We start from the raw sequence: 14,951 nt of genomic DNA on the forward strand, positions 1-14,951 counted from the left end.
GAATGGAAAAAAAGTAAAATTTCTAAAAGATTCAGGAAGTGAACTTATAATTGTGAACAAATCATTTTTTCCTATCAAAAAAATAACGGGAAATATAAAAATTAAAACTTGTTTTGGAAATGAAGTTTCTGCTCAAACTGCAACCTTTTCATTTGCTTTTAATGAGGAATGTAAACCCGTTGTGATTGAGGCAGTTATAAGTGATCAATTAGTAATGGAGGGAATTTTCCCGCCAAAATGTCTGAGTCTTATTCAGAATAATGAATTGGTAAGCACCGAAAATAAACAGGTAGATGCATTGAGCAGGAATGCAGTGTGCATGGTCACCCGTTCCCAAAGCAAAATTACATCTAAGATCGCAACTGCACAAAAAGCTGACGAACGTATGCAATTGCTGAAAACTCTGGTCGAGAAAGAACTCAAAGATGATTACCATATAAAAGAAAATGTCTTGTACGTACAGGTGGATGGACGTGAACTCATCGTTGTACCGGAAACGATGGAACTAGAGGTCATTCGCGGGACAGGTGTGAAGATGCGAAACAAAACGGACCTAAGAATCAAAGAAATCCTAGATCAAGAATTCTTGCACTCCATGATTCAAGAAAAAGAAACAATTCGTGAGGAGGCCAAAGCAAATATCTTCAAAATTCAAGAAAAGAACCGACGGCAATATAATAAACATCGTAGAATTGCCCCACTCTATAAAATAAACGACTTGGTAGCTATTAAAAGAACACAGTTAGGAGGAGGTCTGAAGCTAAGACCTAAGTTTCTTGGACCTTACAAAGTGGTCAAGATAAAGCCACATGATCGTTACGACGTAGCAAAAGTAGGATCTCATGAAGGGCTGAGGCAACATCCACTTCAGCTGATCACATGAAGCCCTGGACTGATGCAGTTGCAACTTGAGATCAATACATTTCTTTTTTCATCATCACCCTTTTTTTGTTTTTATTTTATTTTTATCCTTTGTCTTCAATGTCCTCTCTTTTTTTTTCTCCTTCATTTGTGTGTTTCAGAGTTCGGAGGACCTCACATGTCGATGGCCGAGCGATGTGGTAAATTAACTCCACGAGAGGGCACTCTGAGTTCATCCGGTGATAGCCAGCAGTCGGAGGGCAGAGTTCAGAGTTTACTAGACGAGGGGAGAGAACGGACGTCCGCCGAGAAGGGTGCGACCGGAAACCGAGAAGACGTGATACTCTGAAAAAGGGCCGAAACTGGAATTCTTGCGTTGAAGAATTCCTCTGCAAATGCCAGTGCACCACGCGTAGGTGGGAAAGATCCTTTGAACGACATCAACTGTCCATCTTCATGTAATATAAATTCCTTCTTCATCATTGAATTCCATTTGTAAAAACCATCCGAATCATCATTTGTTAATCAAGAAATAAAAGATTAAGCTAATTCAAGTGGACTGATGCATTAAAACCCATCACACCCACATATATACCTTTAAAATAATAATTACCATGTGTTTTAATAATCGTAGAAAATCAAATGTTAATCCATAAAATCTATTTTTAACTGTATTGTGTTAGAGAAGGAGATGCATAATGTTTCATCTCTATTGAAATATTATACATAATGTTACTATTGTAAAGATTTCATTATCTCTGTACATTGAATTCATTGAGATAATATGCATGAGTAAATGCATAATCACGATGGTAGATTAATTTGACTTGCTTTAATTTGAATCAATCTAATCTAGGTCTACAGTTTTAAATTCTTTCAATAAGTTCTTGCCATTTCTAGCACAGAGAAATACTTGTTCAACTGACTCAGCTGGATATATGGCACAATCTTCTTCTTCATGAGCACAACACCCCCTTGCAGATCTTGGCTGCCTCAACCACACACACTTTACAGCGCTTTCTATCCCCCGCAACACCCTTCCATTTCTTTATCCTCAGAACATTCAGGTCTCTTTCCAAATCATTCAGCCATCTAGTTGGAGGTCTTCGTTCTGGCCTGGGATCCCATAGGATTTTTAAAAGTGGATATTTTGAGGGCGCTGTTTTCAGGTCATCATCAGATATGACCGAGCCATCTTAACCTATTGCTCCGGATAACCAGTGTTATCTGTAGTTGCCTATAGAGTTTGTATATTTCAAAATCGAATCTAGTTCGCCAACATCCTCTCTCTAGTACTGAGCCAAAGATAGTTCTAAGGGTCTTTCTCTCGAACATCCTGACAGTCAGAGAACGCTAAGTCATCATCTCAGTCAATCAGTCATCTCGAACAGTCAGAGAACGCTAAGTCATCATCTCAGTCAGTCAGTCATCTCGAACAGTCAGAGAACGCTAAGTCATCATCTCAGTCAATCAGTCATCTCGAACAGTCAGAGACCGCTAAGTGTCCAAGTTTCACTTGCTTAGAGCAGAACAGGCATAATAATAGTCTTATAAATTCTTAGTTTAGTTTTTCGATTGATTAAGTTGGATCTTAGTTGTTTTTTGAATTTCAGTCCAAAGAAACATTTATTAGCTATTTTTATTCTGTTGTCAATTTCTGATTTGAGTTTATTATTGTTATTAATCATTGTGCCAAGGTATTTGAAGTAATTGACTTTTTCGAAGGTATGACCATTAATACACAGAGGAACACTGTGATTTATAGTTGATGGTGGGAATTCCATAAATTTGTTTTATCTTCGTTGATGGTAAAGCCCATATTTGTGGCAGGAGTTTCCAAAGCTTGAAATGCCTCCCTCGCTAACTTTTCTTTAGGGTACAATCATATTCAGAAATTTTGTTAGATGAATTAGAATGTTTAATGTTTAATGCTGAAATACAAATATTTCTAGATTCAGTGAAGCATACTTAAATTTTGCAAATTTTTCAAAAATAGCATTTATGAAATGTTCTACGTTGAGCTTACAAAATTGTCCGTCTCTTTCTCACGCATCCTTTATCTTCAGAATATTCTGAAAGACAGCACATTGCGGCGGCTTTTCAACCATATTTAAATAAACATATGTGATGAAGATGGATTAACTAATATTACTCATTCCTTTAAAAGATGACAGACGTGACATTTGAGATATTGTAAGAACAGATTTTTTCTCAATAAATTTCAGTAAAATAAATCCTTTGACCAAAATTTTTTTTAAGGAAAAATTAAACAAAATCTATTATTATTTATAAAAATAAATTGATCTTTATGGAATGTTTTGTGTTTATCATCATAAATGGATTTTTTTAAAATTTATCCTTAATAGAATTTGTACGCAGTATAATCCAATTTTAAATTAAAAATGAAGCAATCGAAAATAATTTTATACCTCACAGTACGAGCAACGTTTCAACGTTTAGAGGTGGCATTTTTACTCTCCCCTCCCCCTCAAGAGAGAGAGAGGGTGAGAGAGAGAGAGAGAGAGAGGGTGAAAGAGAGAGAGAGAGATATACTCGTTGGACTTTTGGCGATAAATTGAGTTTTTCTTTTCTTTTTTTAAAAAACAACAACTCAAAACTGCATTTAGTATATAAAGGAATCTACACACCATTAGTTAGTTATTTAAGAACATAAATAGTTTTTTATAACTTAGAAAGAATTTAAAGAATCACTCTGTAATGCCTGCAAATAACGAAAAAGAAATACTAAAATGAATTTTTATTCTATTATAAAAGCTGATGATTATAGATTTCCAGAAACTCTTATCTCGTCTGAAAGTCATACAACTTTTTAGATTGTTTTTCAATCAACACATTTTCTCTCCCTAATGCCACCTTTTCTGCTTCTTAGTAAAATGAAGAAAACAAAGTTCTCTGTTTGGACATTTTACTTTTGAACTGTTGAGTCTAAATGACGACACAAAACTGCAATTTTGGCGAAAAGACTACGTACCAAATTTTATTTATCTGCTTCGTTCCATTTTTTAATTGAGTTTCAGATACACAAGTATGTGCAGACAGACAAAAGTCAACTGTGTTTTGAAATTTACAGATCTACAATAATAAAACTGTATTCCACTGTTTGAAGATGATAAAACCATGAGTCAAATCTCATTAATTCGGTTGTAGTGAATAGCTTATAAGCCAGTTAACAGCTACGCTACCCGAGCAATTGCTTTTGTATCGTGGTCATGTTACTGGGCTGCGAAACATAAGATTCCGATGTTCTATCCTCGCTCATAACATCCACACTACATTGGTAACCTTGGTCGATGAACCTTCAACCTTTGTACAGCTGTTGTGGCGCCATCAACCCCCAGCAACCCAAAGTCGTCAGATTCAATTGACGCAACAAAGCAAAGTCTTCAGACTCACTTGACGCAGCAACAGCATTAGCAGCCACAAACGCTCGCCATAACGCTGGCGCTACTCAAATGGGTACAGCCGCATAAGAAACAACAGCTAATACATCACCACTCAACAGCCATATCGTTCGTCTCATCTCCGACTCCCTGGAGGGAGAATCTGTAGTGAATAGTTTATAAGCCAGTTAACAGCTACACTACCCGAGCAATTGCTTTTGTATCGTAGTCATGTTACTGGGCTGCGAAACATAAGGTCCCAGGTTCTATCCTCGCTCATATCAATCCACCACACGGTCGTTGCTTTTTTGGGTATTTAGTTGCATTAGGAAGGACAGGTGGATAGATACTCATGGACGGACTTCAATAAAAAATTCATATAAATTTACAATTTATGTGTAAATATAATATACTAAATCACATCTTTTTGGTTTAGTGCGTTTTTGAGACATCAAGGTCGCGGAAAGACTGACAAAAGTTCATTTTTTTTCCTGATGCGTGAAGATCTGAAACGTATATATTCTTAAAGTCAAATTTTTTAGCTATTAAAAATAATTTTTTTTTCAATACTTCGCAATATCGAAACTTTTAATCTTATTTTATACTGAATTTTGAAACGACCATGTTTTTCGAAATTTTAGCTGCAGGTCGACATGAAAACATTTTCTACTGTTTTCTGCTTGATCCACTTTATTTATTAATTCACAATTAGTTTTAAAAATGCGATTTTAAAATAAAACCGAAACGAAACAATAAATAAAAATGAAATTCAAATAATTTTAAAGACTACTGGAGTTTTAAAGACTACTGAAATACTGGAATTTGGGCTAGAATTTAAAATAAATGTTTTAATGGCGTAATAAATAAAAGCAAAAGTTGTACAATAAACAAAAACGAAATGAAACAATAAATAAATATGAAGAATTAATTAAAAAAATTACGAAAAACTGAATACGGAGAAAATTTTAAAAAAGTAATGATTTAACAGTCTTATATCTCCTTCTAATACTTTCTCCTTCTTACTTTACTTACCTATAATACTTTTCCTTCCTATATTTTCTCCTTCTAAACAGGCCCATGAAGCTCCATAGTTCTGAGAACGATTAATGTTAATAACAAAAGACTTAAATAACAATTAAACAGAAGTAAAATAAAACTGAATTCATCTTAAATTACAATACCAAGTATTTTTTTTTTTTAAATAGTCAGTACAATAACAAACAATGCTTCATCCGCTGTATTCATTTTGATTTTAAGTATTTAAAGAAGAACTACGAGGAGTTGATTGTTATTGTCACAAAACTTTATGTAAATCATCCAGATAAGCACAACAGTTCCTAGAAAATTTTGCTTCGCCCTTGAAGATGCGGTAAGACACGATTTCGTCTTTTTTATTATTTAAGTATAATAAACGATGCATACATTTCATCTCTCCTTGTCAACGTAGTATTTTCTTCAATTGCTTGAGTTTCTTATAAAAGATCTCAGATTCTATCATCATATCCCCGTTAGCTGACAGGTATATTAGTGCCGATTCCTCTGTTCAAATTTAAAGGCCTAAGAAAATGTAAGTAAATTTTCTTTGAATGTTTTGTATTTGTTTTTACCAAATATTGTATTGTATTGTATAAATAGTAGTAACACAAAAATTTGTTTTTAAGTCCATCAAAAAACCGCATATCTTATTTTAATAAAAACATTGCCGATAAAATGCGCCTAAAATGGAAAATTATTTTTACAAAATGCTTTTTGGAAATTAAAAGAGAGAATTTTAGAGTCATGATCGTTACAAGGTATCGATATTGAAACCTATTAATCAAATCATACAAATATAACATGCGCATTTTCTTTTCTGAAATATTACGAGAATAAGATTTAAGCATGTGACTGCCTACACAGTACTTTTTAAATATGTCATTAAATCACTTTGCAACTTATACATGGCATCAAGAGTGCGTTGATGACAAAAAAATAATAAATTTATTATTGTTTTTCGTTTGTGATCGCCAATCTTTTTTATTTTGTTTGTTCGATTGAGTATACCATATTTTATTCTGCACTTGTTGAGCTAAAAATTGCCGATTGAAATGTAAGGTGTTTAAATATATATTTATGACTGTTCATAATTTTGTTTACTCTGCTAAAGCCCATTGTTGTTGATTGGCTGAAGGATTGTTTCTTATCTGTAAATCACACTTAAAACAAAATATTCTTTTTTAAAAGAGCTTCTCCCATAATTTACTCAATAAATGAAAAAAAAAAAAAACAGGCAATTCAAGGGTTAAAATAAATCCTTTACTTTTAAATTATTATTTAATTTACAATTTTTATTGCTAATTATCCATAATCATTTTTGTTAATAATTGATAGAAGTCTTAATTTTTTAAATAATTTTTTTTATTTATTTGTTTACTAGTACTTTTATTTATTTATTACATAATCAACCATAAGCCCGGCACAACATGCCCCAAAGCGATTCTTGCGTCAAAAAAAAAAAAACCTCAACCAACCATTTGATAATACATCAGTATCAAAAATATTAAAAAAAATAAGAAAATACTTTTATTAAATTTAGAATTGGATATTATCTTGATGATTTATTCAATATAAAATTTCAGATCTTAACAAAAATTTCAAGATTTTTTTTTTTTCTTTTGAATTTAAAATTTTGGGTATGAAAACTTTTTGTTTACAATCCAATAAGGGAATTTTGTGGGAAAAAGAAATAAATAAAAATATTTTCGCTAAAATTTGAACCACAAAATGCTGATTAGTAAACAGTTTCTTTTTTTTAATCGGAATTTTCTTCAGCAGTTGCTACTTATCTACTCCCTCGTTTTCTTATATTATTTTTCAAAAGAGGGAAAACAAATTTCATGGTTAAATTTTCGTGTTTTATTTTACTACAGTGCTCTTATCCTCTCATATCTTATTGCTGTAAAATTCAAAGGACCATGCCATCCTTATCAGAATCCGAATTTTACTTTTAAGCTGTTCTACCAGAAAAAATGGAATGCTTTTAAAATTCTTTATATTTTTTCAGAAAAAAAGGTTAGAAATGTGTGCATGAGCAAATATCAATGGGCAAAATCCATATGGATAAAAAAATCTGATACCAGTAAAATGTTATAATACAGGAAGCCTACCTTCAATTGATGATAGTCCCTTCATATAAGTTCATTTGCCTATTCTTCATTTTTCTCCTAAGTAAAAGATACCATTTAAAAATTTAATTAAATCTACAGGTGATTCAAAATTCAAGGCGCAAACAGTTAAGTGAGGAAGAGAACTCAAAGGCAAGTCAGAATCACATAGAAAAGAATGGCCGAAGAAACCAACAGATAAGCTAAAAGATGTTGTTTGTCAGAGGCATAATTAGATTTTAGTGCATGTTTTTAAACATAAAAAGCGGACGGTGAACACGCAGGAGTTTAAGACTGTTGATAAGTTCAAAATGACAATCTTATATCAAGCATTTTTATCATCAGTTCAAATGCCAGAGCAACACTGATTAATAATTTGCTAATCTATGCCTCGATGCTATAAAGAGTGCATTGTTGTGAATAGTAAGGACTCAGAGCAGGTATTGTGAAATTAAACGTATAAAAATAGCGTCACATAAAAAGTGTCCCCTCGTTTCTTGACATACATTTCTGTATTTCTGTGTACTCTCTACCTCATCAGAATAGCGTTTCCAATGATTCTTATGCAGTACTGTAATTAAGGTGGAGTAGGCAAAGCAAATGCCCAAGGTGCCATTAACACAGGATGCAAAACTGAGGAAAAAACGAGTTGCATCTAAGCTGATAGTGCATTTTTATTTATTTTTTAATCATTCCCCAGATTCTTAAAAATTAAATTATTTGATATCTATAAATGTTAAATCCTAGGTAATAAATAAATCTGATATATATTAACAATTTTTTAGCCATTAAAGCCACATGTGATTCTAATGGTAATTCAATAATTGCATTTATTAAATGATCATAAATTACATAGTTATATTGCATAAATAAGTAACATAAATTAATAGGTACAGAGGCCTTAACTCTTATAATAAGAATTAACATTTGTTTACAAAATATACAGTAAAATATATCTATAAGCTTTACAACCTATAAAAATCTAAATAATTCACAGTTAATTTATAAATATCTTATGACATATGTAATTGTTAAGTAAAAATTAGCTTATGCAGATCATACAGAAAAAGAAATATGATATATATACCTACAGAAATATAATATACACAAACTATTATATCACTAACGACCTTTACAATGTTTAAAAGTAAACTAAAATTCTTGATTAAGGAAGTTATTTGCGATAGTAATCTTTTTTTAATCGAAGAAAATTGATAAAAAAAATGACGAAAGAATGAAATTGGTTTGATTTAAATTTCATCAATGAAAATTACTTTTGCAGTCATATTTAGGAATATTTTTAGATCAACTGAATTTATTAGATAAATCTAATTAGATATTCAGGATGCTTTAATCAGTGACTAGATCATATTAATTCAAAAGTTTTATCTATAATTATTTAGGCTTAGTCTATATCTTCCCTGACTTAAAGTTTCGGAAGAAGAGAGTATAAAGTTGAAAAAAAAAAAAAAAAAAAAAAAGAATGGTGAAGCTCTGTTTTGGTATTCACCTGGACGCCATTTTACGTAGATGTACCTATGTGATTCCTGTTTATTTTCATACTTTCTACCTTTTCTACAGTTTGTAAGCTGAATTTTGAATCGTCTTCCATTCTCACATGTACGATGTATATTCCATCTTATATAATAGTTAAATTTATCAAAAAGATTAATATTTTTTGTGGTCATTTCCGAAGCCACAATTTAATAAAACCCATTGCGAATTTATATGTATATTAGATAACTCGGCTCTTTTCTTTTCTTTATATGGCTGTTTCTTATAAATATTATAAAAGCGCAAAACTTTTTAAAATTAGAACATAATGCATTTTATATCTCTTAAGTTTGCATAAGACTTTGTAATTTGTAGACTGAAACATCCGGAATAATAAAATTTTGGATTAGTTTGTGAATATATTATATCGTTTCCTTTCAATAATGGGGGAAAAAATCGCACAATTAAATGCTTGACAAAACAGTAAACAAAGGTTTAAATTTCACTGCAACTATTCAATGTAGAGTTGAAAATTATTTTCAAAAGATTATTAAAACTCAGAAAAAGATTGCGTAATGAATAAATTAGTATCATTATAAACGTTTTTTTTTTAATTTAAAAACAGCGTAAAAAATCATTTTAATGTAATAATATTTTTGGAAGTCATTGCAAAAGACACCAAATAATTAAAATTTTAAAAAAAATCATCCGAGTTGCACATTTTTACTTTCCAAAATATATTTGGATGGAATAGGTCATCATTAAGCCAAATAATCTGGCCTGTAGAGCGCTAAAATGCACACACACATTCTTTTTTATTACCAATAAAGATGTAAAGAATTTAGGAAATAAATCTTCGTTTGTCATTGCTATGAATTTTGAAAACTTCCATATGTATATATTCCAATTCTTACTTTGAATTTTTCTTTTATTATTATTCTTTTATTTTGTACTAATTTATAAATCTTCTTTTCAGAAAGATATAATGCTTCTAGCTTCCTTAGTTTTGTCAGCTTCACTTTTTTTCGGTAAGTAAAAAGTTAACTTATTTGTTTAAAAAATGAGAAAAAACAAGTGTAATGACCGTTTTAGATAAAATGAATTATTAGTTAAAACATTTACTGTTCTGTTAAGGATTTACAAAAAGTTACTTTCAAGAAATTCAGTTAAGTATCAATTTTGTTTCCTAAATTTTTCAGGAACCGTATACTCAAAGATAAAAAAGAGATATTTCTGTAACATTTATAGCGTAGTCTGTATATATTTTCTTATGTATATATTTTATTTATTTTAGTAATTGCGCCAAAACTCTTTACCAGCTTCGATGAGGATGATGATTTTGATTTACTTTTATGTTCTTATGACATTATAGCTAGATTAAAACTGCAATTAAAACCATTGGCATTACAAACTATTGAAATTACAATTAAAAACTGATAAAAATGATAAGATTCTTGATCATATATGAAATATAGCTAAAAATTAGAAAATGAAAATTTAAAATATTTGAAAACATCAAGATATAAAGAATAAAAATAGGTAACATATCAAAGTAGAAACACAATGAAAAATCCAGGTATTCTTGTCTAAAGGACAAAAGAGATAAAAGCAGTATCTATGATTATATTTAAAATATATTTCCTGTTAAGAAGACATAATTAGATAACATATGGCTTTTAAAATAATTGATGAAAAGTATTTCAGAAATAACTGCGAGATACCATCTTGTTTTGTCTAGACTACAGCCTGATAAAGTTTGAGGTCAAAGAATCAAGTATGGCCCTCATGATAATTTCAAAATAACTAAAGATCATAAATATGATTTATTATTTAAAAAAAAAGTTATAGTATTGATTATAGCAAAACCTTAAAAATTTGTTAGAATTTGTTTTAGATCGTGTGAGATTTAAGATTTGATTTTATAAAGAAATATTCAGTTCGTAGCAGTAATTTCTCTGCTAAATTTACATATGAGGGAATGCATGTCAGAAAATAACGAACTCAAATCCGTATGTTAAAAATTTAATGAGAGCAACTATACGTTAGCATAGACATAGACACCACAACGTATACCTGACTCCAGAACCTTGTTAGTTCTGGTTTGATGATACAATTACAGTTGATACATCATAGGTATTAACTAGAAATATTTTTAATCTTTTGATGTAGTCACTAACGTTATTTCCAACGGTGCGAAAGTCATATACGAGGGGTGATCCAAAAAAAGTTTACAAGCAGCAGCATTTGTAAAGTAGAAATTGTGGATGGGAATATTGTTACCCAGAGTGGAGATAGATGGCCCTAGTTGTCTTAGACCTGTCGTTCGAGCCGATATTGTTAGTACTGAGACCTGAAACAGCGACTGTAATGGAAGACGTCTAGAGAAGTGGGCTCGCACAGAGGTGCGAGACGTAATACGATTTCTATGGGACAAGAATGTGTCCCCATCGGATATTCACAGACAAATCGCTGAAATGTACGGGGGCGAAGCAATGAGTAGACAACAGGTGGCAAAATGGTGTCATTCTTTTGAAGCGGGCAGAGAGGTTGCTGGAAACTGTTAGGTGGGATGTCTGGAGTCACGCCCATACAGCCCCGATTTGGCTCCCAGTGACTATCTCCTTTTCCCAGCATTGAAGAAACACTTATCCGAAACAAGGTTCATATCAGATGATAATGTTCAAAACGATGCCGAGAACTGGCTCAATAGCCTGGGACCTGATTATTACCAAGACGAGTTAAACAAATTGGTCCAGTGGAGTGATAAATGCCTCAACAAGTTTGGTGATTATGTAGAGAAATGACCGCCACATAGGTCTCTTAATTACCATTTGTATTCTATGTCTATTGTTGATAAAGCATTTTTCCTTTGCCTTGTAAACTTTTTTTTGGATCATCCCTCGTATTAGCTGAAGCAGTACTGGTTAAGTAATGGTTCGGATGGAGGGTTATATCGCGTTGAGAACTTTTGGAACTGTTCGGAGTAACCCCATGAATCACTTATTTGTGTGAAAGGATTGAGAATTGCTATGCATCTCTGTAATCTCCGGATTTACATCCCTGTGATAATGATTTGATTCTAAAGATGAAGGAATCACTTTGTGGCATTCGCTGCCGAAATATTTCAGAGATTCCTATAGCTATATACCGCACCATGCAAAAATCATCAGAACTGATATTGCATCAGATATTCTATGACTTCTTCATAGCTGGACAAGTAGTATTCAACGCTAGTGACTGCAAGGAAGGATATAAACATTGCAAGCTAATATCTAGGATGCATTGGTTGTATTTGTATGGATGTTACCATGGAATTTCCAGCCCTAATAAAAAATGTAAACCCATAAACATAGAGATTTTAACCTAATCACTGATGTCTAGCTGTAGAAGGTATACAAGGCAGTCGAGCTAGAATTCCTCCCATCGAAACACATATTTAAGGAATTGTATTCAACAGCATTAGTATCGGTAGAATCAGGCTAGGGTCTCAAGGATTTGAAAGACCTATTAAATAAATAAAATTGCCATTAGAACAGGACATCTTTTTAAAGAACTATGATAATAAATAAACTTTTATGCAATTGTGATAGCTATATTTTGATATGGGATGCTATTTTACAGCCAAATGTATGCACCTAAAAAATTCTCATGTTTTTAGCGACTGGGAATATGTCAACCTATTAACAACATTCAAAATCTAGCAATTAAAAGTCAAAAATAGGCTGCAAGATGTTGGATATCAATGGCTTTTTTTAAGAAATTTTCTTATTAGATACTTAAATGTTCTGTTATTCATTCGTACAAATAAAACAAACTTTCTTTTTCAAACAGTAATTTTTCGAGTATACAAAGTTAAAATATTAAAAAGTCAATGTTTTACACATGCAAATCAATTTTCCCATGAGTAAGACTCTGTCAGTTATATATACTTGTTAAATATTTTCAGAATAATTAAAATTAAATGCATCATAACTTCTTTTGTAAAGGCGTTGATTAGATATTTATGGCAATTCAGTGTATTTTATTCTCGAAATCCTGATTACAGCAATTTTATTTCTATAATTTTATGTTACTTTTTTTTTTTTTTTTGGAAATGACGAATAATTTAGAAATAAATTATTTACGTCAACATAAAAAGATAATGAATTTAACATTTCTTAGTTATTTGTCTGAGTGGATTATTTCCAGAAGTCTAAAAAAATCGTAATTTATTGCCTATATTATCTCACCAGTAGAGATAGATTATGTATAGATTTGTTTTTAAAGTTAACATAAATTACTGCGCAAAGTGAGGATTTTTCAGCTCGATTTTCTCAGTTCTCGCTCCAGATAGCTTTTATTTTCTTTCTTCTTTTTTTTAATAATCCATTGCTTAGAAATTTTATAGGAAATATGATTGTGTTAGTCATTGGAGGTAAGAACTTCTAGAAAACGTAATGTAAAAAATTTCCCTTTGAACATTGCCACACATTTACCAAAGCAATTTTTTTTCTTTCACAGAGAGTGTAACTGGGTCAGGAACAGCAGAAAGCTATTTAGATACAGTTTTAAATACAGCGCTGCAACTCGAAATCCGGTCTCTTGGATTCGACCCATTACCACTTCCAGACTTCCAAGCAGAATTTGAAGATCATGTGAAAATCTTCGGAAAAGTCCATGGAACTGTGAAATACACTGAAGGACTGCTTCATGGACTATCTCATGCCAGACGATATGGAAATTGCTCTGGACCATATTACGGATACGGACAGCAACCTTTCGTCAATTGTTCGATTAAACTTGATGAGTTAGGCATAACTTTTAATGGAAAATTGAAGTACGGAAAACTACCATCGACTTCAATACGTGCTAAAGCAAACATGTCTTCGACTATATTGAGTATTGGTTTATCTTATTATCCATTCGACCTAATTCATCTAAGAAGCTTTTCATTTCTTCGAATAGGACAAATTCAAATAAAATTTACAGGTTTAGGATCTATTTTAAATAAATATTTAAATGTTTTAGAAACCGGGTTTATTGAGCATGCTTGGCCAGCAATTTTTAACAGTGTTGGAAAGGAATTCCAATTTGCATTGGCGAATGCATTTGAAAGGATTCCCTACATGTGGTATCAAAGATAAAATCATGAGTAAAGAAAGGTATCATCATCTTGAAATAGAGCTGAGGCAGATATCTCTTCATCATGTCTGGTAGTATCAGAGGTACTTAAGAATTTAACATTCTAAAATAAAGTTAAGAGAAAGCTTAGATTTTTAAGATCAGTTTTGAATCAATATGCTCTTAAGTACTTTGGGGTCCAAGAATTTTTATAATAGGTAGCTTGCCTTTTTGAAAGTCGTTCGTGTTTGGTCTTGGAAAATAAATTTCAATGTATTTCTCTCATAATGTATCAAATAATGAAAACATAGGAGGTGATATGCAAATAGTGTAAAATAGAAAATAAATTTGTCAAATAATTTATGTTTTGTTTTGGTTTCTGCTCCCAATTTATTTTGTCTTCCTGAATTTTGGCAGGACTTTACAATAAAATATCCCTTACTGTGTTTGTTACTTTTTAACTAAAAAATTCTTTCAGAAAATCGTTTGCATATGATGATTTTTCTTGAAGGAATATTTATTTAATAGCTGAATATTTTTGTTCATTTTTTTAAAGTCAAGGAAATATCAGTTTATTTAATGTATTGTATTTTCTTCTGAGCCGTAGAATTTTGTTGATAGTAAAAATTCGTTACTCAATAATATTTTAAATTAAAAAAATCTAATCAACTCTCAGCAATTTACTTTGCTTTCAGCAATTTTTAATTAATATAATAGCACATTAATTATATCGTTATATTTGTAATTGTATAATCACGTAATTTGATTATACAATTAAACTTTGTAAACTTTGAAAATCACATTTCCAGATTGGAGATGTAAGAGGGATGTCACACAGAAGAATTAATAACAATAGTTGAGAATTACAAGAGTTTTCATAGTTGAAAAGATCAAATCCATTCTAAGGTAATATAATTTTGAGGAAATTGTTCGTAGGTGTTTTATATTCATA

General features: G+C 31.3%; 1 protein-coding gene across 1 annotated transcript; it reads left to right on the top strand.

Annotated features, from left to right (window-relative positions):
- Window positions 1-5,735: 5,735 nt before the first annotated feature.
- On the top strand, window positions 5,736-14,307 carry LOC129960773 (uncharacterized). Its single transcript, XM_056074405.1, has 3 exons — window positions 5,736-5,829; window positions 9,876-9,927; window positions 13,400-14,307. Exons 2-3 carry the CDS (start codon window positions 9,885-9,887, stop codon window positions 14,020-14,022), a joined length of 666 nt encoding a protein of 221 aa, XP_055930380.1. The 5' UTR covers window positions 5,736-5,829; window positions 9,876-9,884; the 3' UTR covers window positions 14,023-14,307.
- Window positions 14,308-14,951: the final 644 nt, after the last annotated feature.

The sequence above is a fragment of the Argiope bruennichi genome, chromosome X2 (genome assembly GCF_947563725.1).
Source record: "Argiope bruennichi chromosome X2, qqArgBrue1.1, whole genome shotgun sequence".
NCBI lineage: Eukaryota > Metazoa > Arthropoda > Arachnida > Araneae > Araneidae > Argiope > Argiope bruennichi.